This window comes from Phaseolus vulgaris, chromosome 8, assembly GCF_000499845.2.
Source record: "Phaseolus vulgaris cultivar G19833 chromosome 8, P. vulgaris v2.0, whole genome shotgun sequence".
NCBI classification, from domain to species: domain Eukaryota; kingdom Viridiplantae; phylum Streptophyta; class Magnoliopsida; order Fabales; family Fabaceae; genus Phaseolus; species Phaseolus vulgaris.
The window spans coordinates 25,249,520-25,272,180 of NC_023752.2; the positions used below are offsets into that span (position 1 = coordinate 25,249,520).

Here is a 22,661-nt window from a genome sequence, read left to right on the forward strand (position 1 = left end):
GTCTTGGCTTTCATGGTGGGATGTGCTTGGCCCTCCTCCATCACAAACTTTCTAGATAATCTAATTACTTTTATGTTATTTCTTTAGTGTTTTTTTTTTAATCTTTTGTAGGGTTGTGAAGGGCATTGCTTCTTATAAGCTTTCACAATGGTGACAAAATATATTGAATTTTCTTATTTTATTTAAGGATTCTAATAAAACTTAAAAATACAATGAATTGGTTTGATTAAAGTAATTAAGCAACTAAAGATTGCTCTTATGATAAAATAAATCATGATAAATCTTTGCATTTCTCTCTTCTATCATTTCTTTTCCATAGACTTATTACTTTTCCATTGATATATTGTTCATCACTTGTTTAATTTTCTTCAAAATTTGAAGACCATTATGTTGTAATTTTCTTCAAATTTAAATAACCATTATGTTGTAATTTTCTTCAAATTTAAATAACCATTATGCTTCATATGAAACTTTTGCAAAACTTGTTTTACAACCTTAACCAATACAATCTAGTAAAAGTTAATAATCTTTGTACGAAATGCTCGTAATTAAATTGACTCTCCCTTTTTAACTCATCCCGTAATTACCTTTTGAAATTTTTTAACGTGTTACCATCCCAATCCATACTTATTATATCTCTCTCTTATCACCATACTTATTACATTTCTCACATTCTCACTTTCCTTACATGCACCCGCGGTGCTTGTTAGTCTCTAAAATGTGAGAAAAACCATCACGTAAGTAAAGTAATATAAATAAAACACCATCGTCATTAAAATGCCAGAGTGAGTATTCATATAGATGTGTTAATCTACCTATATCCATACAAAAAAAAATTAACACAAACAAAGAGAATTTCCCTTTCTGTACAGAGTGAGTCTGCTTTCTGAAAATACCGGGCAATTTCCAATCAAGATAGGATAAAACTTAATCCAGCGGCGCAGATAACAGTTTGCACACCTCCCACACCATATATGTATAAATTATCTGAATCTTACTAAGATAGAACCTGAGACAAGAGAGGCCAAGGCAAAGGCCACAAAAGCAACCAAAGACAAAGCCACAGATGCATTTGCCATGTAGGGGAACTTGTCCTCGCCCCAATTGGATTCCCAGTCATAAGTTCTAGTGGCTGCCGACGATGATGCTGACATTAGAAGGTATGTTAATATCTGCATTTGAAAACCAGAAGTTCAGCACTGGATAGTATGCAAGCAACAAGACTACAGAACATCCCTTTTAATATACATAATATAAGGGAAGGTTCGTAATCAAGGACTATAGTTCAATTAGTATGCCGTATTACTGTAAGTTTATAATAATGGATTAGAAGTTCAATTAGAGCGAATCTAGACTAGAAAGGAGGATTTACTCTATAATCTTGGTCATCCTTTTATGTAAAATTAGTGATGTGGTGTAATGATAGAAGAGTGATAAAAAAGGACCACAAATCAGCACTCATTATGGTAGGGCCACCATCATGGATTGTGCCTTTTTTTTTCACTTCTTTCTTTTCTTGCTGATAAAAAAAATGAATGGATGTATTCATTTTTGTAACAGTTTATTTGGTTATCTTTGAAAAAAAATATTCTATTATGACAGTAGACGTATTGAAAAAGTAGTATGTGTTTTGATTTCTGTTTTAATGACGTTGAAGTCAGGTCCAACACTCAATACTTCTTCGTTTGGAAAGTGCAATATTTCCCCGTTCAATGCGGTTCTAATGGATTTCCAAACACACTTGTTGTAGTTGAAATAACGTGTTAAAAGAATTATGACAGTGGTGGGTAAAACCATTATCTATTTGAAGTGGAAAAGCGGTTAAATCCATAATTTTTGTTGTGAAAGGCTCATAACTTAACCCAGCTCTGTTCTGAGCGTCTATGCATGATAACGTCCTATAAAGAAGCGAAAACACCAACCATGAAAAAACAAGTAATTAATTGAAAGTACACGATCAAACAAATTTTTGTTTACTAATTACTGATAATTTAACAGTAGAGCACTGATTTCAACGATCACCATTCTACCAACACAAATTTGGATTAAACCCTCAAACCATTCTACCAATCTTAAGTCAAACATTTTAGTTCTAGAAATTTTAAATTCTTCTGTAAGAAAATAAATTACATGACGTTTTGTAAAGTTAGGATTTACAGAGAGTTTCAAAAGCTCAAATTGGAGTGAGCGTTTTAGTCTCAAATTGAGTTTGATTATTTGAACATGAAAAAGTTAACAGACTATATAAATATCTTTATTTCTTACTTTTTATCTTTTTCACATCAATTTAAAAACAAAGATAATATACTTTTACTACCTCAAATTGACACTAAAATGCTTCTTCTAGTCCTTTTTCCCTTAAAATCATTGAGGATTCTGCTTATATGACTTACAATTATAAGTTGTTTACATAACAACCTACTTCGATTTTGAATTCTTATCATCAAGTATTCAATTATTTTCCTTCGAAGTACTCACGTTGACTTTTATGTACAAACATTTGGTACTATATAAAGTTTTGTTTTTAAATTACAGTAATCCAAAATTTTAATTTGAAAGATTCAAAACAAACTCAACTCAACTTTGAAGGAATAATTATTGAGCATATAAAAATACTCCAACATTAAAGGACATAACTTTTTGTTGTCCCATTTCACTGTTTTCACAGAACATTTTACTATCATACTATAATAAACTTCGGCTTCAGAGAAACCAAAACTGATTTTCGCAAACTGTGTTGTAAGACAGCTAACAAGAAAGAAAAGTATAGATAGAGTCTGAGTAATAAAAAAGAAAGATGACCAACTTTAAGAAAGCAAACGACAACACAAAACATGGAAAGGGAGTAAAAAGGTATCCTAAAGGTCTTACACTTTTGGACATAAGATTTCTCTCAAGATGGATTATTCGGTTGTGGTTCCTCAAATCATTTAATTATTATCATTATTCAGCACAAAACACGCCAGCCCCAATGAACACTACAAAATTCAGATTCAATAAATTCAAAAGCCAAGGGAGGCTTTTATAGATAGTAAACTAGTTAATGGATAAAACATTCTTAAAATGAGAGAGAACAGAGTAGTGGCGTTACCTGATCCAGTGCGAAAGTGAAATAACCCCTTAGCTGGTGATCCACCACGTGCTTTCCCGTGTTCAAGTACCGCCAGAGATCACAAATCTGCAGCCCAGAATGCAAAAATCCAATCACATTCACTGACAAACTATACCTGCAAAATCACACACAAGATATAAAACCAACCCCATAACTCGTTATAACAAAAAAAATTCTAGATCAAACTTAGTAATATAATACCTGAATTCCTTGTACAAATAGAAAGAGTCGAGAGCCCAACCCCGATTCTTATCAGCGGCCAGCACTGAGAAAGATGCCAAGCAGAAAACAAGAGCGAAAATTCGAAGACCCAATAAGAGCTTGCTCAGCGTCCCTATTTTTTTCGATTTTAACAAACCGGACACATCCGGTCTCAATCGTCGATTACCGGTGGCGCCGGTGGCTTGTTCAACGTCTTTTACGAAACCATCCTCGGCACCAAGATCGACCTTGGTCACCACTGCGGACTCCACTTGGAACCGGTGAGTCGTCAGCACAAGCGGAGAGGGCCGCTGTTCGGCGATTGAGAAGTGGCCGTCGGAAATCGACGAGTCCGATGACGAATCTGGCGGCGGCTTTTGAGGCTGCGGGGAGGAGTGGACATCGGAGATAGGCGACTCGGAGAGAGAATGGAGTGGCGGCGAAGGGGATTTTCGGGTTCGCAGGGAAGGAGAACTGAGAGTGATGGATGGTGAGGGTTCCGAAACAGAGTAGAATTGATTATCTTCGTTTTTGTTTCGCTCTGGCTCTTGGTCTTCTTGTGTGTCCCCTGAGTCCTTTTCGGTTGGTTCCGTTGCTTTTTCTTCAGAATTCTCTTTCTTCATCTCTTCTTCGGCTGTGCTTTCTCACTCGGTTTCAAGTTTTCAACAAGCTAGTTACACCTCTCCCAATGAGAAAGTACTATTTTACTGTTTTTTTATTCAATAAATTCGTAGTGCTAATACTTCACCATGTTTATCATCATTTCTAACTAACTATCTTCGCACCACAATTACTAAGATCGTAAGGACTAGGCCAATGCATAATAAGTAAATCTATTGCATTGCAGCTAAAATCTATCTCTTCATAAAACGAAGCAACGTTGTCCCACAAGGTGAATCAATGATGTCGAGTGCCAAAATTGATTAGGGTGCCACTTTTTCTCTCTAACATTATATTCGCCAGAGATTTAGGTCAATTCAGGTTTTCTTCGGTTTTGGGTAAGTATGTGGACCTTGAGCTCGACCCAAATGCTGGTAGACATAATATTAGCACTCGAGAATAAAAGTGCATGTAAACATAATGTTTATTGTTCTTAAGCAGTATGTTTCTCTTTTATGATTATATATTTTTTGTTGAGATTATATTCTCCCTGTTGAAATGTTGCTTTGTTGAAATTGGAGAAAACTGTTGAATGGATATCTATAAAAAGAGGCTTAAGACCCCAAGTAAAGGTATGATGTTTCTGAATACTTGAGAGTGAAACTGATTTTATATTTTTGAATGCTCTCACTGACTTGATCGTCGGAGTGTGATCAACAGGCAGAGCCCCCTTTGTCCCAGTGGAGTAACAAGTACCTCGAAGCACTGATTGGAGACAAATCAGAAGAGGAACTTGCTCATTCAATCCGTCTGAGGTCAACCGATAAGAACATTTGGCACCCATCGTGAGGCCCGATAAAACCTGATCCCATCCACATTTGCGACTGAGCTTTTCGACGTGATGAGAAATACAAGGCAAGGCCTGCTGGGATCCGAAGGAAGTGATGCGCCCGCCTTATAGCAACTCATGGAGGCCATGAGGGCCCTACAAGAGGCGAACAAAGAATATCGAAGAGAGCAAAAGCGAATCCAAGACGAAGCCAAGGCCGAGCAGGGTGAATCCAAAACGAAGCCAAGGCCGAGCAGAAGCCCGAGCTGAGCAGGAGCTCCTACAAGATTGTCTGATGGCAAAAATCGAGGCCTCTCGGATAGCTATGGAGGAACACGTGCAAACCAATGAGGAGTTGCACAAAACCAATGAAGAATTGCGGAAGGACATGCATGATCTCCAAATTTGCCGTCGAGAGATGACCCCAAGCCATTCTCGCAAGAAATCATGGATGAGCCCGTGCCATCTCATTATATCACACCTAAAATTTCCTTTTTCTCAGGAGTAGAAGATCCTGAAAATCATCTCACGACATTCATGACTCAAATGATCATCTTTGGAGGATCGGATGCCATCCGATGTAAGATGCTCATGGGTACTTTTACAGGTACAACCCTCCAATGGTTTAGTGGAATTCGAGATGGTCACATCACCTCTTTCCCCCAGTCCTCCATGTTGTTTAGAGAATAGTTCTCGACCAACAAGGTCAAACCCTCAAAGTTTTTACAACCTTTTCAACGTCAGACAAAGAGAGAGAGGCACTGAAAGATTATTTGAATAGGTTCTGTGTAGTCACAATAAGGCTTCAAACAAACAATTAAGAGATGATGGTCGTCGCCTTCGTCCAAGGGATGACAGTAGTACTGTTCCTGCCGGTTGACTCGAAGGGCCTTCGTGCGCCTACGTCACTCTTCGACCAGAATCTTTGCGTTTGCACGTGTCGTTCCTATGATGGATGCCGGAAAACACAAAGACAAAGGGCGCCCTAGAGGTCGTTTGCACTCCGACGCTCAAGTCAGTACTGGGCTAGGAAACACCAAACTGTATAGCTGTCACTGTGTGTATTAAGTGGCGCAAAAGAATAATGTACCTTGCCAAGTTTCTTTACCTTACTATTTATAGACTGAAACTAGGGTTTCCTCTTTACCCAAAATGGGCCTTTCTGATGGGACGGGCCCAACATTGTTGTTACCCTACTCTCAGGATAACCTAGCGCGTGGGGTCCCTAACTAGAGTGCAACTTCTGGCGGGTGACCTCCTGGGTGCCTCCTCGTGCACCTGATCTCTGGGGTCACCGCCTCTGGGAGTGCCCTAACTGTTCACGTGCCATGCGTGCAGCTCGTCCCTGGAATGCAACCTTCCCAGGTCATCTCTTTCCAGTGGCTCTATACTTGTGTTACACCTGAACACACCATCCACTCTAGACACATGGGCCCTCGTGACCTAGGCTTCTCCCTTACTGATAATTGGTGTGTGGTTTAGGATCCACCTTTCGTGGCCCAGCTCTACTGTTTGGGTCCCGATGTCCGACCTCTCCACACTGTCTAGTGGCACGTCAGTACATCCTGGCGACCGATGTCTGACCACCCTTTGGCTCCTTGGCGCACGTGCTCCACTGGCCCATGCTGCTCGTGGGACCTTGCTTACGTGGCGCCAACATTACCAGTGGTCAACAATGCCCAAGGAGTGGTCGGTACACAAGCCCTTCAGTCTCGAACTGTAACTCGTTCAGCGAAGAGACCAAGTCCTTGCTCTGGGTGACCTACGTGGCTCTGTGTGACAGAACGTGAATATTGCATTAAAGTGACGTCTTTCTGGGCCTGTCTTATCTGTGCACACGTGTTTTGATCAACGGCTAGGGCTTAACGTCGCTTACGCTTCTTTGTTTTCTTTAAACGTTTGAAAACACGTGCGTCCAATCACTTTTCCATCATTCTCTGAAACTCTTGATTGCTTCGTCTTCTTCCTCAAGCATTCTCGTGTTTCCCCTACACATTCCAGCATCTTCTTGCTATCCGATCAAAGGTTACTTTGACCATTGTTCGCACTCGTTTATTGCTTCTGATGTTGGATAACTGCCTGGGCTATTTAATTTCAATTGCCCTTTGTTCCTTTTTCCTGGGTTTCCTTTAAGTTAGGGTTCAAGAAACCTGGGACTCTTTAGGAGCTAATTCTTGTTATCGTAATGTCGTGTTTGCGCACTCTACCCTCGTGCATTCACATGTTTTATCCCTGTGTTTCCTGTTCTCTCATATTCTGAAATTTGCATGTAGGTATGGTTCTAAGTGAAGAGAAACGGGCCAAACTGACTGATATCCTCACTTGCCTCCGAAGGATGTCCAGGGGTGTGGGCACTTCTAGCCACCACGCCCTTGCTTCCGCCACTGCTGCGCCCTCGCCTACTCCTTCCACTCTTGGAGTCACGGTCCCTCTCGCCGCCGCCCAATCGTCTCCCGCTCCATTTCCTTACAAGGGTAAGGTGGTAGAGATCGATTTATACGAGAACTTTACCAAGGGGCCAATCTCTAAAAGGCTCAGGCCTACGCTGGCGATGGGCTCTCATTCCTCTTCTACCGGTCACTCAATTTCGCCCTTGGATCACACGACCAGCGTTCCCCTGTTCCCTGACCTTGGTGGGACGAGTGCTTCTGCAACTCCTCTTGCCCTTGATCTACCCCTTGTCCTTCAACATGCCCTTAAAGGCTTCCAACTAGGGGTGATTGTGGACTCGGATGAGGCCGCTGCGAGGGAAAGACTGGGCTTCAATTTTGGGGCTCTTCTTGCTCAGTCCACCGAGGGTAGTAAAGGCCAAGACTACAGAAGAAACGTCCTTGCTGGCTCGTTCGTTTACTGCCCGCGAGACTGCACTGAAACAGGAGTTGGCTAGCCTTCACCGTTGTGAAAAAGATCTCTTTAAACAACTTCACGCCAAGTGTCGAGAGGTTGCTAAGCTGGAGGCAAGGGTTCTGCCCTTGCGAATCCGGGTCTTCGAGCTAGAAAAGGATGCTGAGGTGTCCAAATCCAAGATTGCGGGGCTTGAAAGAAGGTCCATCAATCGAGAAGTGCAGTTGGGTCAAGTGGAGGCCGAGCTCCTTCAACAAGCTAAGAGGTTTGAAAAAGCTGAGGCTGAGATGACTGGAGATGTTCTTGATACCCATGATGCAGGATTCGAGGATGCCCTCGCTCAAGTTGCTTGCGCACATCCTGAGATGGATACTACGCCTTTCACGGTATCAAATCGTGTCGCAAACGGGCAAATCGTTCCCAGGGTCCTTCCTTAACTTGTATTTGGTTGTCAGACAAACCATCTATTATCTGCTCAAAACTTTACTTTCTCAAACATATAGCTGCTTTCATTTCCTTGAATCGAAGACTGCTCTTTAACTTGCTTAACTGCTAACTCGTGGTGCTTGGTACCAAGATGCTTCTTCTAGCGTTCTGCGATATGCTCCCCTCATCGTGAGGAGGGGTTTAACTGTTTACTAGGTCGTTCCTCCTTGGCGCTCTTGCTTGAAAGGAGAGGTGTTTTTACGAACCTACTTCTCTGCTCTCAAGGCCTCTAATAGCAAGAGGAACAAACCCTCAACTGACCTCGACCTCGCTCAAGGGCGCGAAGAATTTATCAGGTAAATTATTTCATTCGACCTTGGCGCTTTTACTCGAGAGGGGAGGCGTTCTCTCGCGAACCTACCTATCCGCTCATAAGACTTCTAACGCAAGGATACTAATCTTCAACCAACCTCGACTTCGCTCAAGGGCGAGGAGGATTTATCTCGCGAACTATTTCGTTTAACCTTGGTGTTTTCACTCAAGAGGGGAGGTGTTCTCTCACGAACCTACCTCTCCGCACACAAGACTTCTAACGCAAGGAAACAAGTCCTTAACTGAACTCGGCTTCGCTCAAAGGCGCGGAGGATTTATCTCGCGAACTATTTCGTTTAACCTTGGCGTTTTCACTCAAGAGGGGAGGTGTTCTCTCATGAACCTACCTTTCCGCTCACAAGACTTCTAACGCAAGAAAACAAGTCCTTCACTAACCTCGGCTTCGCTCAAAGGCGCGAAGGATTTATATCGCGAACTATTTTGTTTAACCTTGGCATTTTCACTGAAGAGGGGAGGTGTTCTCTCATGAACCTACCTCTCCGCTCACAAGATTTCTAACGCAAGGAAACAAGTCTTTAACTGACCTCGGCTTCGCTCAAAGGCGCGGAGGATTTATCTCACAAACTATTTCGTTTAACCTTGGCATTTTCACTCAAGAGGGGAGGTGTTCTCTCACGAACCCACCTCTCTGCTCACAAGACTTCTAACACAAGGAAACAAGTCCTTAACTGACCTTGGCTTCGCTCAAAGGCGCGGAGGATTTATCTCGCGAACTATTTCATTTAACCTTGGCGGGCGTTTTCACTTAAGAGGGGAGGTGTTCTCTCTTGAACCTACCTCTCCGCTCACAAGAATTCTAACCCAAGGAAAGAAGTTCTTAACTGAATTGTACATAACTCGAGAAAATATATCAATCGAAATTTATTTGGTGAGCTCGTTAAAAAACCCTTATAAGGGAAAAAGAGTGTCCCCTAGTACCATGTACAACGTTACTGCTTAACTGAAATAAAACTTGAAGTCGACCGCATTCCATATGCGAGGAATCGGGCCTTGCTTCAGTGTCTCAAGTCTGCACGCCTTGTTCTCGAGGACCTCTGTTACTCTGAAAGACACAGTCCATACAGGGGAGACATGACGTGAAACCAATGGGGCTGCCTTTTATGGTACCTGGTGTCTTTCCTCAGGTCCTTGGCATACTCTGCCCACCATGTGTATGAGTTTTTGAAACTGGTCTTGTTTCTACACAAGGACTGAACTGATCGCTTGATCGATCATCACTGGATACAAACTAAACGATTTGCTTAGCTGTGGTTTGCGCAGGATTGGAGGGCTGACTAAGTACTCATTCAACTTGATGAACGCCTCTTTACACTCTTGGTAAGGGAGGCCGCCCCCTCCTCCCAATGGTGCAAATCCAGACAAGACAGACATGCACCTTTCTGGGCTTGTCTCCATACCACACTCAATGAGCAAGGAACCCAGAAACTTCCCTGATTCTATCCCGAACATACACTTCTTGGGGTCCGGTTTCAGTTTGTACTCGACTATCTTTTCGACCAGACTTTGCGCTGTTTGACCGGGGATATCGCTCAGCTTGGAGACCTTTCCTCCAGTCTCTCTTTCCCCAAGGTTGCCAAACGAATCAGATCTGATCTCCCGGACTATCTTCCCGCAGGCAGTTTCTACTACGGTCCTGACGGGTTCGACGCGACTGACCTCGGGCAGGGGGACCTCCTCAGTGTACGGTGGTCCACTAGTGACCATAGATACCCCTCTCCTTGTTTTGAGGTTGTTCTCGTAGCATCTCTTGGCCTCCTTCTGATCTAATTTGATGGTGATCACCTTTCTTGTCATGTCCGGTAGCTTCATCTTCATGTGCCTTGTGGACGACACCGCCCCCAACCTATTCAGCGTAGGTCTACCCAACATGTTATAAGTAGAGGAGGCATTGACGACAAGGTACCTGATGCTCTCTGTACGATATGCGGTGCCATCCGTGAAGGTGGCCCTCAACTCTAAGTATCTGCACACCTCTACCTGGTCTCCTGTGAAACCGTATAGACAGCCACCATAGAGCCCCAGCATGTCGGGGGATAGTTGTAGTTTGTTGAAAGTCGTCCAGAACATTACGTCTTTCGAGCTTCCCTGGTCTACTAACACACGGTGCACCTTCCTTCATGCGGTTACCGCTGAGATCACCACTGGATCGTTGTCATGGGGGACAACGTCCTCAAGGTCGGCCTTGGTGAAGACCAGGTCGACGTTGAAGGCGTCGTCGATCCTTTGTGCTTCTACCGACATCACCGTTCGTGAGTATCTCCTCCGCTGAGAAGCTGTACAACCTCCTCTCGAGAATCCTCCTGCGATGGTGTGAACCTCACCGTGCACGGGGACTTCGTGCCCCAGGCCACCCCCTGTTGCCGCCATGTCCTCGGTCCCCTGTTTTTCTTGCATATAATCCCTTAGGAGGCCGTTCTTCACCAACTAGTTTAGTTGGTGTCCCAGCTAAGCAATTGCCTATGGGATGGCCGAATGCTTGGTGAAACTCACACCAGGCGTTCTTGTTGGGCCCGAGCCTCTTGTCGGTCTTGGGAGGTACCTTCAGCCTCTCAGCTACACTTGGGATAGCGATGAGGTCCTTTAATTCTACCACGAAGTCGTGCCTTGGTGGCACGTTCTCCCTCTCGCGTCCCCTGGCATGAGGCTTCCTTGGTTGATAGGGTTGCTGCTTCACGGGGGTCTTCATCTCTGTCGTTGCCTCATGCACCCTTAGGGTTTGAGGTCGACTTGTCGCGCGCGGGCACGTAGGAACCACACACGTGCGCTTCTCGCTAACTTCTTCCTCCGCCGCAATATGAGCCACCGTGCAGCGCCTTATCTCGGTGAAGGTCTTAGGGTGGTTTCGGATGAGCGACTCGCTGAAGGGTCCTGCCACAATGCCCTTCCTAAACGCGTGCACCATCATCCTTTCGTCTTTGAGGTTCAGCCTCACCACCTGTGCTCCAAAGCGGTGGAGAACCTCCTTCAAAGACTCTCCTTAATACTGTCTTACGTCAAAGAGATCATAAGAGATAGATGGGGGAGCTCGATTCGCGATGTATTGTGCCCTGAACAACTTTGTAAGCTGTGGGAACGATGTTACATGGCCATCAGGGAGGCTGATGAACCAGTCCATCGCTGTTCCTGCCAAAGTGCTCATGAACAGCTTGCATCTCACCGCATCGGAGCCCTCAACCAGCATCATCTGTGTATGGAAAGTCGTTAGGTGGGCCTCCGGGTCCTCTGTACCAGTGAAGGTCACCTTGGGCCCTACGAGGGTGGCTGGTATCGCTGCATCCACGGTCTCTTGTGAGAACAGCGTCGGGAACTCCCTGGGTGGAGTCACAAGCTCTTGATCTGTACCCTCACGCTCACCTGTGTGGGTTTGCAGATCTCTACGCAGTTCCTCATTCGAACGACGTAGTTCTTCGCTCGTTGCTTGCGACGCTACCAAGTCAGCTTGGATGCGTTCTTGGTTTGCTCTCGACGCAGCCATCTCTTCCTAAAGGGCTTGCATCGTCTCCATAACCTGTTGCAGGGTGAGCCACTCACCCTCGTTTGGTGCAACAGGTCCTTGCCTCATACTTCTCATCTCCTGGATCTTCCTGGTCCTTGCTGGTGGGACAGTGTTTTGTATCGTGCCCCACGGTGGGCGCCAAATGTCCCTGCCTCGTACTTCTCATCTCCTGGATCTGTCTGATTCTTGTTGGTGGGACAATGTTTTGTATCGTGCCCCACGGTGGGCGCCAAATGTTCCCGCTGGTTGACCAAATATGTCTTCGTGCATCTACGTCACTCTCACATTCAGAATCCGTGTGCTTCACACGTGCTTTATGCTTGAAAACACAAAGGCAAAGGGCACCCTAGAGGCTGTTTGCACTCCGACGCTCAAGTCAGTACTAGGGCTAGGAAACACCAAACTGTATAACTGTCACTGTCTGTATTAAGCGGCGGAAAAGAATAGCGTACCTTGCCAAGTTTGTTTACCTTACTATTTATAGACTAAAACTAAGGTTTCCTCTTTACCTGAAATGGGCCTTTCTGATGGGATGGGCCCAACACTGTTGTTACCCTACTCTCAGGATAACCTAACACGTGGGGTCCCTAACTGGAGTGCAACCTCTAGTGGGTGACCTCTTGGGTGTCTCCTCGTGCACCTGATCTCTGGGGTCACTCGTCTCTGGGAGTGCCCTAATTGTTCACGTGCCATGCGTGCAACTCGTCCCTGGAATGCAACCTTCACAGGTCATCTCTTTCCAGTGGCTCTATACTTGTGTTATGTCTGAACACGCCATCCACTCTACACGCATGGGCCCTCGTGACCTAGGCTTCTCCATTACTGATAACTGGTGTGTGGTCTGGGATCCACCTTTCGTGGCCCAGCTCTATTGTTTGGGTCTCGATGTTCGACCTCTCTACACTGTCTAGTGGCATGTCAGTACATCCTGGCGACCGAGGTCTGACCACCCTTTGGCTCCTTGGCGCACGTGCTCCACTAGCCCACGCGCGCTCGTGGGACCCTGCGTACGTGGCGCCAACATTACAAGTGGTCAACAACGCCTAAGGACTGGTCAGTACAAGGACCATTCAACGATTCGTTAATAAGGAATCCAACGAAGATATTCTCTGAGGTACGTGAACAAGTTGTCGCTCACATTGAGGCGGAAGAGGTCGTACTCACGAAAAATGGCAGCTCGTGCTCAAAGCAACCTAGGCCCAAGAAGAGCAATCGAGATTGGTCCTTGAGGGTCAATGAAACCTCTACCGATAAGAGAACAGACTCGAGGTACATCCCATATGTAGCCAAGAGAGATGAGCCCAAGAAGAAAACCAAGGAAGGATGTCAGGGGTAGCGGATAAGCTAAAGTTTCCCTAAAAGACAGATTGGTTCTTGGGATCGCGAAGAGATGTTTGGTGCGAATTCCACCGAGCATTTGGGCACAACATCGAACAATGCATAGCCTTAGGTTTCTAACTGGCTAGCCTGGTCAAAGATGTTAGGTTTGATGGCTAGAACAAGAGGGGGAGGGGGTGAATTGTTTTCAAAAGATTTTCTCAAATACTTTGCTTAGAATGAAACTTTAACAATCAACTCAGAAAAGCAATTCAGAAAGCTAATCAAAATACCAAACAGAAACAGATAGCAAAATTTTAATCGGTTAAAAATACGTTTCAACCGGTTGTTTATGACAACGAAAAATATCAAACAGATAATGAGAGAAGAGATAGAGAGAATCTCACACGGAGATTATACTGGTTCACTCTATCCAAGAGCTACATCCAGTCCTCAGTCAAACCATTGAGTATCCACTATGCAACCAATCACAGATTACACATACACCACACACAAAGAGGTGACTTTGAATCCCACAAAACCTACTCACCCTCTTTGCACACAACAAAGACCTCAAGCCAGAATCACATTGACTTTACAAGATTTTACAGCAGTTATACGGAGAGTTATATGAACAATTACAAGAACTTGAATAGGGTTAGAAAACACCTGGAATCAGATTACACCAGAACCCTTATGATCAGTTCTTCTAATCACAGCAAAGCTCAAAGGTAATCTTGCTAAAACTTTGGTGAAAACCTTTTCACAAATAGTTTGTAACTTCTCAAATCAATCACAATCAGAGTATCAAATTTTTCTGTTTCATCAATCACTTTACGTTCAAAAGAAGACTCATTTTATAAACCTTGAAAAGCTATCGTTGATGACAATTTTGAACATTCAAATAAGTTAAAACAAGTTTTCAAAAAACTGTTATGAACACATACATTTAATCGGTTAAAACCACGATTTAACTGGTTGAATGGTTTTGTCAGTTATACAACTGATTCAAAAAATAGCTTCAAAACCCCTTTGCGAGCTAAGTGACAAACAACCGATTATCTCGAAACTTTAATCAGTTGTTTTTCCCTTTGCATGGAAAAACACTTTAATCTTTAAAACAGATTGAAATAAGCTTTGTCTGAGACTCAATACTGATCTTACAAAGATTCTAAACCTCATACCAAAACCTAAACCTAAAAGATCACACAACTTAAGGCTTCATGAGGATTTGACACATTAAAGCTTCCCATCTTCAACAATTTCCCCCAATTTGATGGAGACAAATCCCTGGGATGCTTTTAGGAATGTTCTTTGTTTAGAATCTGTGGAATCTTGCAATTACTAAACAAACACATAATAGACTAGTCCAAACATATATGCACTATATATTAGAAAAAAAACATAGCAGAACCTGCATAAGAACAATCGGTTATAATACAGAGATAACCGGTTGAAAAACTGTAAACCAGAATACAACAGTTTTAAAAATCCAAAACTAAAAGCAGTTTAACATAATTGAGAACATTACAACTCCCAACAGCCCTTCTCCCCCTATTTGTCTCATCAAATAGACAAAGCAAAAGAAGACATAACTAAGATAAAGCATGCATATCAAGAATTCCCAATTCATTTAATAGAGAATATAACCTATCATTGGATAAAGGTTTGGTGAAGATATCAACAAGTTGTCTTTCTATGGAAACGAACTTGATTTCACAATCTCTATTGGTTATATGATCACAAATGAAGTGGTGTCTTATTTCAATGTGCTTTGTCCTTGAGTGTTGGATATGATTCTTTGTCAAGTTAATGGTACTTGTGTTGTCACATAGAAGAGGAACTTTGCTAATCTTTATTCTAAAATCTTCAAGTTGTTGTTTGATCCAAAAAATCTGCGCACAGCAGCTACCAACGACTATATATTCAGCTTCAACAGTGGATAAAGCTACACACACTTGCTTCTTACTATGCCATGAAATGAGCCTTGATCCAAGCAAGTGGCATGTTCCACTTGTACCCTTCCTATCTAATTTGCAACCTGCAAAGTCCGAATCAGAATAACCTACCAAATGTGATTCCTTGGGGCAAGACTAGAATCTAGCACAAAGACACACAACAAACATAATGTCTGGTCTGGTTGCAGTTAGATAAAGAAGAGAAACTATTAAACCCTTGTACATGGTTTGATTAACCTCTGGTCCAGCTTTGTACCGCCCAGGTAGTCGAAAGTGATGACGTGGCAGCCAACTATAATATCGGCGTGTTGAACGGGACACCTGGCTGGCAGAAGGGACGAAAGTCGGGGGGCTCGTGTAGTCGCCAATCGTTAAGTTGGCGTGCCCCGATCTCTAGCATACCTAAAACGACGGTCACCAGGTTTGTGACGTAGTCGCCGGATGCGAACCCAGACGACCAAGTGATCAGAGATCGCCGAAAGGAGGACATCGCCGAAAGATCAGGAAAGCTTGTTCAAAGGCTTTCGAAGCGGAGGATGAAGTTGTCAGAGGGTCATTCCCTAGCTGGCCAGAGGTTGAGGTCGGGGAACGGCTTATCCGAGCATGCACGATGAAGCAAGTGAAGCAGATCATGATGGCGGCCGGCGAGACCACAGGGAAGGTGTATATGAAGACACCCGTACTCGCCACGCAGAAGAGATCGCACTCCAAGGCAGTTATACGTTGAGTTGCTTCCTGCATAAGTAACTTAGTCGAAAAGCTTGAAGAGTAAGAGGTGACGCTCAAGTCAAGGATGCTCCAAATGGTGACACGTGTACAACTGGATGCGAGCCACGTGTCCAGATGTGTAACTGTCAGGAGAGAGAAAGTGCACAGGTATATAAGAGATTCTAACGAACTTCTGAGGTACGCGCGTTTTAGAATACTTCTTTTACGCTTGCGAGAACTTGAGTACGCTGAGAGAGAACATTGCACGGTTCCTGAAGTTCTTAGTTTTCCTCTTAGTATTTTGGTGGTTCAGTCGCTGACTTGAGCATCGAAGTGCGATCGGCCGCAGCGGCGCCGTTCTGTCTTTTGCAGGTTCTTGAGGTGAATCAAGGTGAAGGACGGAAGCTAACACGGTGCAAAGCCGATCCAAAGGAAGCTACCTTTGACGAGGCAAGGCTCTTGCGTCTGGTCAACAGGCAGGATCATCAGGCGCCCACCGTGGGGCCGTGTAAAACTTGTCCCCATCCACAACATGAGTTCTTGGAGTTTCTACAGTTTCTGTGTGGTTGTGTGCTGGTGCAACCATTTTCCGCCGTTCATTCAGGCTTTTGTTCGGTGAGTTCGAGTTTCCCACCGTTCGTTCGAGTTTTGTTCAGTGAAATCGAGGTTTCTGCCGTTTGTTTGGGCTTTAATTGGTAGTGTGAGGTTTTCCACCGTTCGTTCAAGCTTTTGATCGGTTTTCTTGGAGCTTCTTGCTGTTCGCGCGGTTTTTAATCGGTTGTTCAGTGCGTTTTCCGTTCGATTGCGTTTCTGGTTAGGGAAGCGGTGGTTTTGTGGTGAAGTTGCGAGTTTCCGTGAAGTTTTCGACGTCCGAATCTACCGGCGTGCTGTTGTAGTTGCGTTTGCGGAAGGTTTAGAGAGTTTGAGGGTTTCTAACCGGTTGATTGCTGGATCGATTGTTGCTGAAGGAGTTTTTGTTCGTCGAACTTTGGTCTGCTGAGTTTTCATGAGAAAGATGAGAAGCAACCGTTCAAGTCCAGTTGTGCCAGTAGCTGCTGAAGGCGCCATGACCATGGCGCAGATGATGGAGATCATGCGTGCGCTGCAGGCGAATGTGGAGGCCTCGCGCGTGGAGCAGGCAAAGATGCATGAGGACCTTGTCGCCTCTCAGGCCAGGAATGAAGAGCTCAGCAAAGTGACTGAGGAGTTGCGCCAAGCTCTTCAGGAGCAGAGAGGCCGCCCAGTCGCAGAAGAGGTCGCACCGTCGACGCCACCTCGCGTTTTCCCTATGCCGTTTGCTCAGGCGATCACAGACACGCCTATCCCTGCGAGCGTGGTACCCGTGAAGGCTACTTTCACCGGCGTGGAGGACCCTGAGGCACATCTCACCACGTTCCACACGCAGATGATGCTGTCAGGAGGCTCAGATGCTGTATATTGCAAGATGTTTGTGAGCACGCTCCAGGGAACAGCGCTGGAATGGTTTGTGAGCCTGCTTACCGGTCACATAACCAATTTCCAGCAGTTTTCGAAGCTTTTCGTCGAGCAGTACATAGTGAACAAGGCGCCACCTAGGGTGTCTTATGACCTGTTCGACATAAGGCAGTACCAGGGAGAGTCCCTCAGGGACTACTTCAATCGCTTTGGAGCGCAGATGGTCCGCTCGCCAGCCAAGGACGAGGAGATGCTGGTATATGCCTTCAAAAAGGGCGTGCTGCCGGGACCTGATCAGGGCTCACCCCGCCACGTTTGCTGAGGTTAGGCGACTTGCGGTGGCCCACATCGCCGATGAGAGTGAGGTCGCCGAGAAGAGAGGGAGCGTGGCCTCTGCTAGGCCACGTGCCCATACCAGGATCCAGCCACAGAGGGTGCTGGAGACAGCGGCGGCCAAGAGGGATCAAAGGACTCACCATCCTTATGATCCAAGGAAAAACAAGGGCAGGGGCCCAGGGCGCCCCAGGGAGTACAATCGCCCGCCAAAGCATAAGTTTGTCATGGGGTTGGCGGATCTGATCGCCATCCCCAACATAGCAGCCAGGCTTAAGGCACCTGAGAAGGTGGGCGACAAGGTGTTAGGGCCAAAACCAGACGCCTGGTGCGAGTTCCACCAGAGTTTTGGCCACACCGTTGATTCATGTTTGGCACTGGGATACCAGCTCGACGACCTGGTCAAGAGCGGTTTCTTGAATGATTACCTGCTGGACAGGAGGACGGGGGGCGCGTCGAGCTCCCAGCCGGCGGGTGGTGAGGCTCAGCAGCATTAGATGCCACTCATGGAGAGATCCACACCATCGCTGGGGGTTTTTCGGGTGGTGGATGCACCGCGTCACAGAGGAAGAAATATGCAAGGTCTGTGATGACGGTGGACATGTTCGAGGATCACTCGCCAGATGTGGACATTACGTTCACAAGAGAAGATCTCAGGGACGTTGTGCCTCATGACAACGATCCCATAGTTATCTCGCTTGTCACGGCGGGAAGGAAGGTCCACCGGGTACTAGTGGACCAAGGAAGCTCGGCAGATGTGATGTTCTGGCCGACTTTCACGCAGCTGCAATTGCCCCTTGACCAGCTGAGGCCCTATGGAGGGTGCTTGTATGGGTTTGCTGGCGATCAGGTGGAGGTCAGGGGGTACATAGAATTAAGAACTACATTCACGGATGAGGCGGGCTCGAGGACGGAGAAATCAAGTACCTCGTTGTGAATGCTCCCTCAGCATATAACATTCTGTTGGGAAGACCAACACTCAACAAAATAGGCGCTGTGCCCTCAACCAGGCACATGAAGGTGAAGTTGTCGTCGATGGAGGGGGTGGTGATCACCATCAAATCTGACCAGAAGGAAGCGAAGAAATTCTATGAGAATAGCCTCAAGAATAAGAGGTCAGTAAGTTACATCACAACGACGCCGCCTCCCGGTGTGAAGCCCAAGCCAACAGAATGGCGAGTTGTTGATGCGGCGATGGAGGTGGCCGCCGGAGGCGATGTCACCATGCTGGATGCTGAGGTTGAGGGAGAGAACGCCGATCGGGGAGAAGAGGCGAGGAACCGCCCAGAGGAAGCGAGGGAACTGGGAATCGCCAGGGCGGTGATCGCCAGGGAAGCTAGACCCAAACCCGTCGAGGAGTGGCTCGAAAAGGAGATCGGGGGAAAGGTCTTCAAGTTGGGAAGATCCTTGGAGGCTGAGCTCCAAGACCAGATTGCCAAGGTGATAGAGTGGCATCTGGATGCTTTTGCATGGTCTGCTTCAGACATGCCGGGAATCGACCCCGACTTCTTGTGCCACCATCTAGCAATGGACAACCAAGTCAGACCAGTGCAATAGAGAAGAAGGAAGTTTAACGAGGAGAGAAGGCAGGCGATCAGGGATGAAACACAGAAGCTCCTCGCCGCAGGCCATATCAGGGAAGTCCAGTACCCTGAGTGGTTGGCCAATGTCGTGCTGGTGAAGAAAAGCAATGGGAAGTGGCGCATGTGCGTCGACTTCACTGACCTGAACAAGGCTTGCCCAAAGGATTCGTATCCTTTGCCAAGCATAGACGCCCTGGTCGATAGTGCTGCAGGGTGCAAGTTGCTGAGTTTCCTGGACGCCTTCTCGGGGTACAACCAGATAAAGATGCATCCCATGGATGAAGAGAAGACCGCCTTCATGATCGAGAGATCGTGCTACTGCTATAAGGTGATGCCCTTCGGGCTGAAGAACGCGGGGGCCACGTACCAAAGATTGATGGATAGGGTACTTGCACCAATGCTGGGAAGGAATGTGCAAGCGTACGTGGATGATATGGTCGTGACCTCGCCTGAAAAGAGCAAGCACGTCGCGGACCTGGAGGAGTTGTTCACCACAATCGCCAAGTTCAGGTTGAAGCTGAACCCCGAGAAGTGCATTTTTGGCGTGGAGGCAGGGAAGTTCTTGGGATTCCTCTTAACTGAAAGAGGAATAGAGGCAAATCCTGATAAGTGTGCTGCCGTCTTGGCGATGAGGAGCCCGGCTACCGTGAAGGAGGTGCAGCAACTTACAGGTCGGATGGTCGCTCTGTCTCGTTTCGTATCGGCTAGCGGAGAGAAAGGCCATCCGTACTTTCAGTGTTTAAGGCGGAACAATAAGTTTGCCTGGACGAAGGAGTGTGAAGAGGCCTTCGTCAAGCTTAAAGAGTACCTGGCGAGCCCGCCGGTTTTGTGCAAACCGTTGGTGGGAACCCCTCTCAGGTTGTATTTTGCTGTGACTGAGAGGGCGGTGAGTGCGGTGCTCGCCCAAGACTAAGACCAGGCTCAGAAGCCTATTTATTTCGTCAGCAAGGTGTTGCAAGGCCCGGAGGTGAGGTATCAAGCCTTGGAGAAAGCTGCACTGGCTGTGGTATTTTCGGCGAGGAGGTTGCGCCACTATTTTCATAGTTTTACAATACTGGTGATGACCGACTTGCCTATCCAGAAAGTTCTGAAGAAGCCTGATGTAGCTGGAAGGATGGTGAAATGGGCGGTGGAGCTGTCGGAGTTCGACATCAAGTATGAGCCCCGAGGTCCGATCAAGGGGCAGATTTTCGCCGATTTTGTGGTCGAGCTCTCGTCAGAAGCAACACGAGTTGAGGGGACGATTTTCGTTGGGTGCTCTCGGTGGACAGATCGTCAAACCAGCAGGGTAGCGGTGCTGGAGTCATCCTGGAAGGGCCCAACGGTGTGCTGATAGAACAGTCCCTGAGGTTTGCCTTCAAAGCCAGCAACAATCAAGCAGAATATGAGGCGCTGATCGCTGGAATCTTGCTGGCCAAGGAGATGGGAGCTAGGGTGCTGATGGCTAAGAGTGACTCGCTGTTAGTCACGGGACAAGTAACAGGCGAGTTCCAGGCCAAGGATCCACAAATGGCGGCTTACTTAGCGTACGTGCAGGAATTGAAGGTTTCCTTTGTCTCCTTTGAAGTGGTGCATGTGCCCAGAGAGCAGAATGCCCGAGCAGACTTGCTAGCTAAGCTCGCCAGTTCGGGCAAGGGGGGTAGGCAGAGGACGGTGATCCAAGAAACTCTGAAGACGCCTAGAGCATTTGTGGCAGACCACCTGGTTCTTCAAATAAGCAAGTCGACGGAGAAAGCGGCGAGGAGTCACAGGTCTTTGACTCAAGAAACCTTGAGATCGCCGAGAATAAGAGCATGTCGGGGGGAGAGGGTGAACATGACGCAGGTCTACGCTACGCATGAGCCAGACACGTGGATAACACAGTACCAGCGATGCCTGGCAGATGGCCTTCTCCCGCTGGATCCGACGGAGGCTAGGAAGATAAAGAAGAACTCCAGCAAGTTCACAATGATTGATGGCGAGTTGTATAGGTTTGGGTTCACACACCCACTCCTGGAATGTGTGCATGGAGAGAAATGTACAAGAATTATGGCCGAGCTCCATGAAAGGATATGCGGAAGTCACGTCGGGGGTCGAGCTCTGGCTGCAAGAACCCTCCGTGTAGGTTACTACTGGCCAACAATGAGGGAGGACTGCAAGAAGTATGCACAGTGTTGCAAGCAATGTCAGCAGCACGCCGATTGGCACAAAGCGCCTCCAGAAGAGTTAAAGTCGATTTACAGCCCTTGGCCGTTTCATACGTGGGGAATCGACATTCTGGGACCTTTCCCATTGGCGATCAGGTAGATGAAGTACTTGGTGGTGGCAATTGAATATTTCACCAAGTGGATCGAAGCAGAACTAGTAGCCCAGATCACCGCACACAAGATTGAGAGCATTGTGTGGAAGAACATCGTGTGCCGGTTTGGTGTGCCTAAGCGCCCGGTGTCAGACAACGGGACTCAGTTTGCAAGTCACCTATTGAAGAAGCTGTGCGAAGAGGTGGGAATTCAACAAGTATTTGCATCCGTCAAGCACCCTCAGACAAATGGCCAAGTAGAGTCCGCTAATCGGGTGTTGCTAAGAGGCTTGAAGAGAAGGCTAGAGAAAGCCAAGGGATCGTGGGCTGAGGAGGTACCCCGCATAGTTGGGGCATACCACACCACCGAGCAGTCAGGAACCCATGAGACCCCGTTTAGCCTGGTCTATGGATGCGACGCAATGATTCCAGTGGAAATCCAGGAGAGCTCGCCGAGATTCCAGAACTTTGTAGCGGAAGACTCGAATGAAGAAAGAAGGTTGAATCTGGATTTGCTGGATGAGGTCAGAGAGGAGGCGAGAGTAAAAGCTGAGGCAGTGAAAAGGAGGATTGAATGAAGATATAACTCGAAGGTGATGCCAAGGCAGTTTAAAGAAGGCGACCTGGTGATGAGGAAGGCCCACCAGTACGAGATGGAAAACAAGTTATCGCCTAAGTGGACAGGACCGTTCAGGATAACCGAGGCGCTCGGGAACGGCGCCTACCGCTTAGAGACATTGGAAGGAGGGGCGATTCCTCGCACTTGGAACGCCACACACCTCAAGTTATATTACAGTTAAAGCTTTGTAAGTAAAAACAAGTACGAAGAAATTTGCAAGCTTTGTGTTAAAACAGTTTGAAGGGGGCACTCTTTTTTCCCTGAGGAGGGTTTTTAATGAGGCCACCCAATAAAGAAGAGTTTTCAAAGTATAAAGTTTGTAAGATTGCATGCTTGTTGTTTCGATAGTTTTAGAAAAAGACCTTATCACTCGTACGTGATTTAAGGCAAGTTTGAAGTTATGCTGCATGCTTTCTAAAAAAGTTTTTAAGTCCCCATCGCTTTTCGGCGATCGGCGGCACAGTTAATGTTTTAAAGTCCTCATCGTCTTTCGGCGATCGGAGGCACCAGTAACGATTAAAGACCCCAAC

The 22,661-nt window shown here is 46.4% G+C and overlaps 1 protein-coding gene across 2 annotated transcripts; it reads right to left on the reverse strand.

The window, feature by feature from the left end:
- Positions 1-752: 752 nt before the first annotated feature.
- LOC137825182 (CASP-like protein 4A1) lies at positions 753-4,287 on the reverse strand. Of its 2 annotated transcripts, XR_011083292.1 has the most exons (4): positions 3,314-4,151; positions 3,092-3,227; positions 2,872-2,978; positions 753-1,172 (listed from the first exon to the last, which is right to left on the reverse strand). XR_011083292.1 is itself a non-coding variant. In XM_068630856.1 (3 exons), exons 1-3 carry the CDS (start codon positions 3,934-3,936, stop codon positions 984-986), a joined length of 948 nt encoding a protein of 315 aa, XP_068486957.1. In that variant the 5' UTR covers positions 3,937-4,287; the 3' UTR covers positions 753-983. The 2 variants fall into 2 exon arrangements, 1 of the variants encoding a protein (XP_068486957.1); XM_068630856.1 differs by lacking the exon at positions 2,872-2,978 and having other exon boundaries at positions 3,314-4,287.
- Between the last annotated feature and the right edge of the window lie 18,374 nt (positions 4,288-22,661).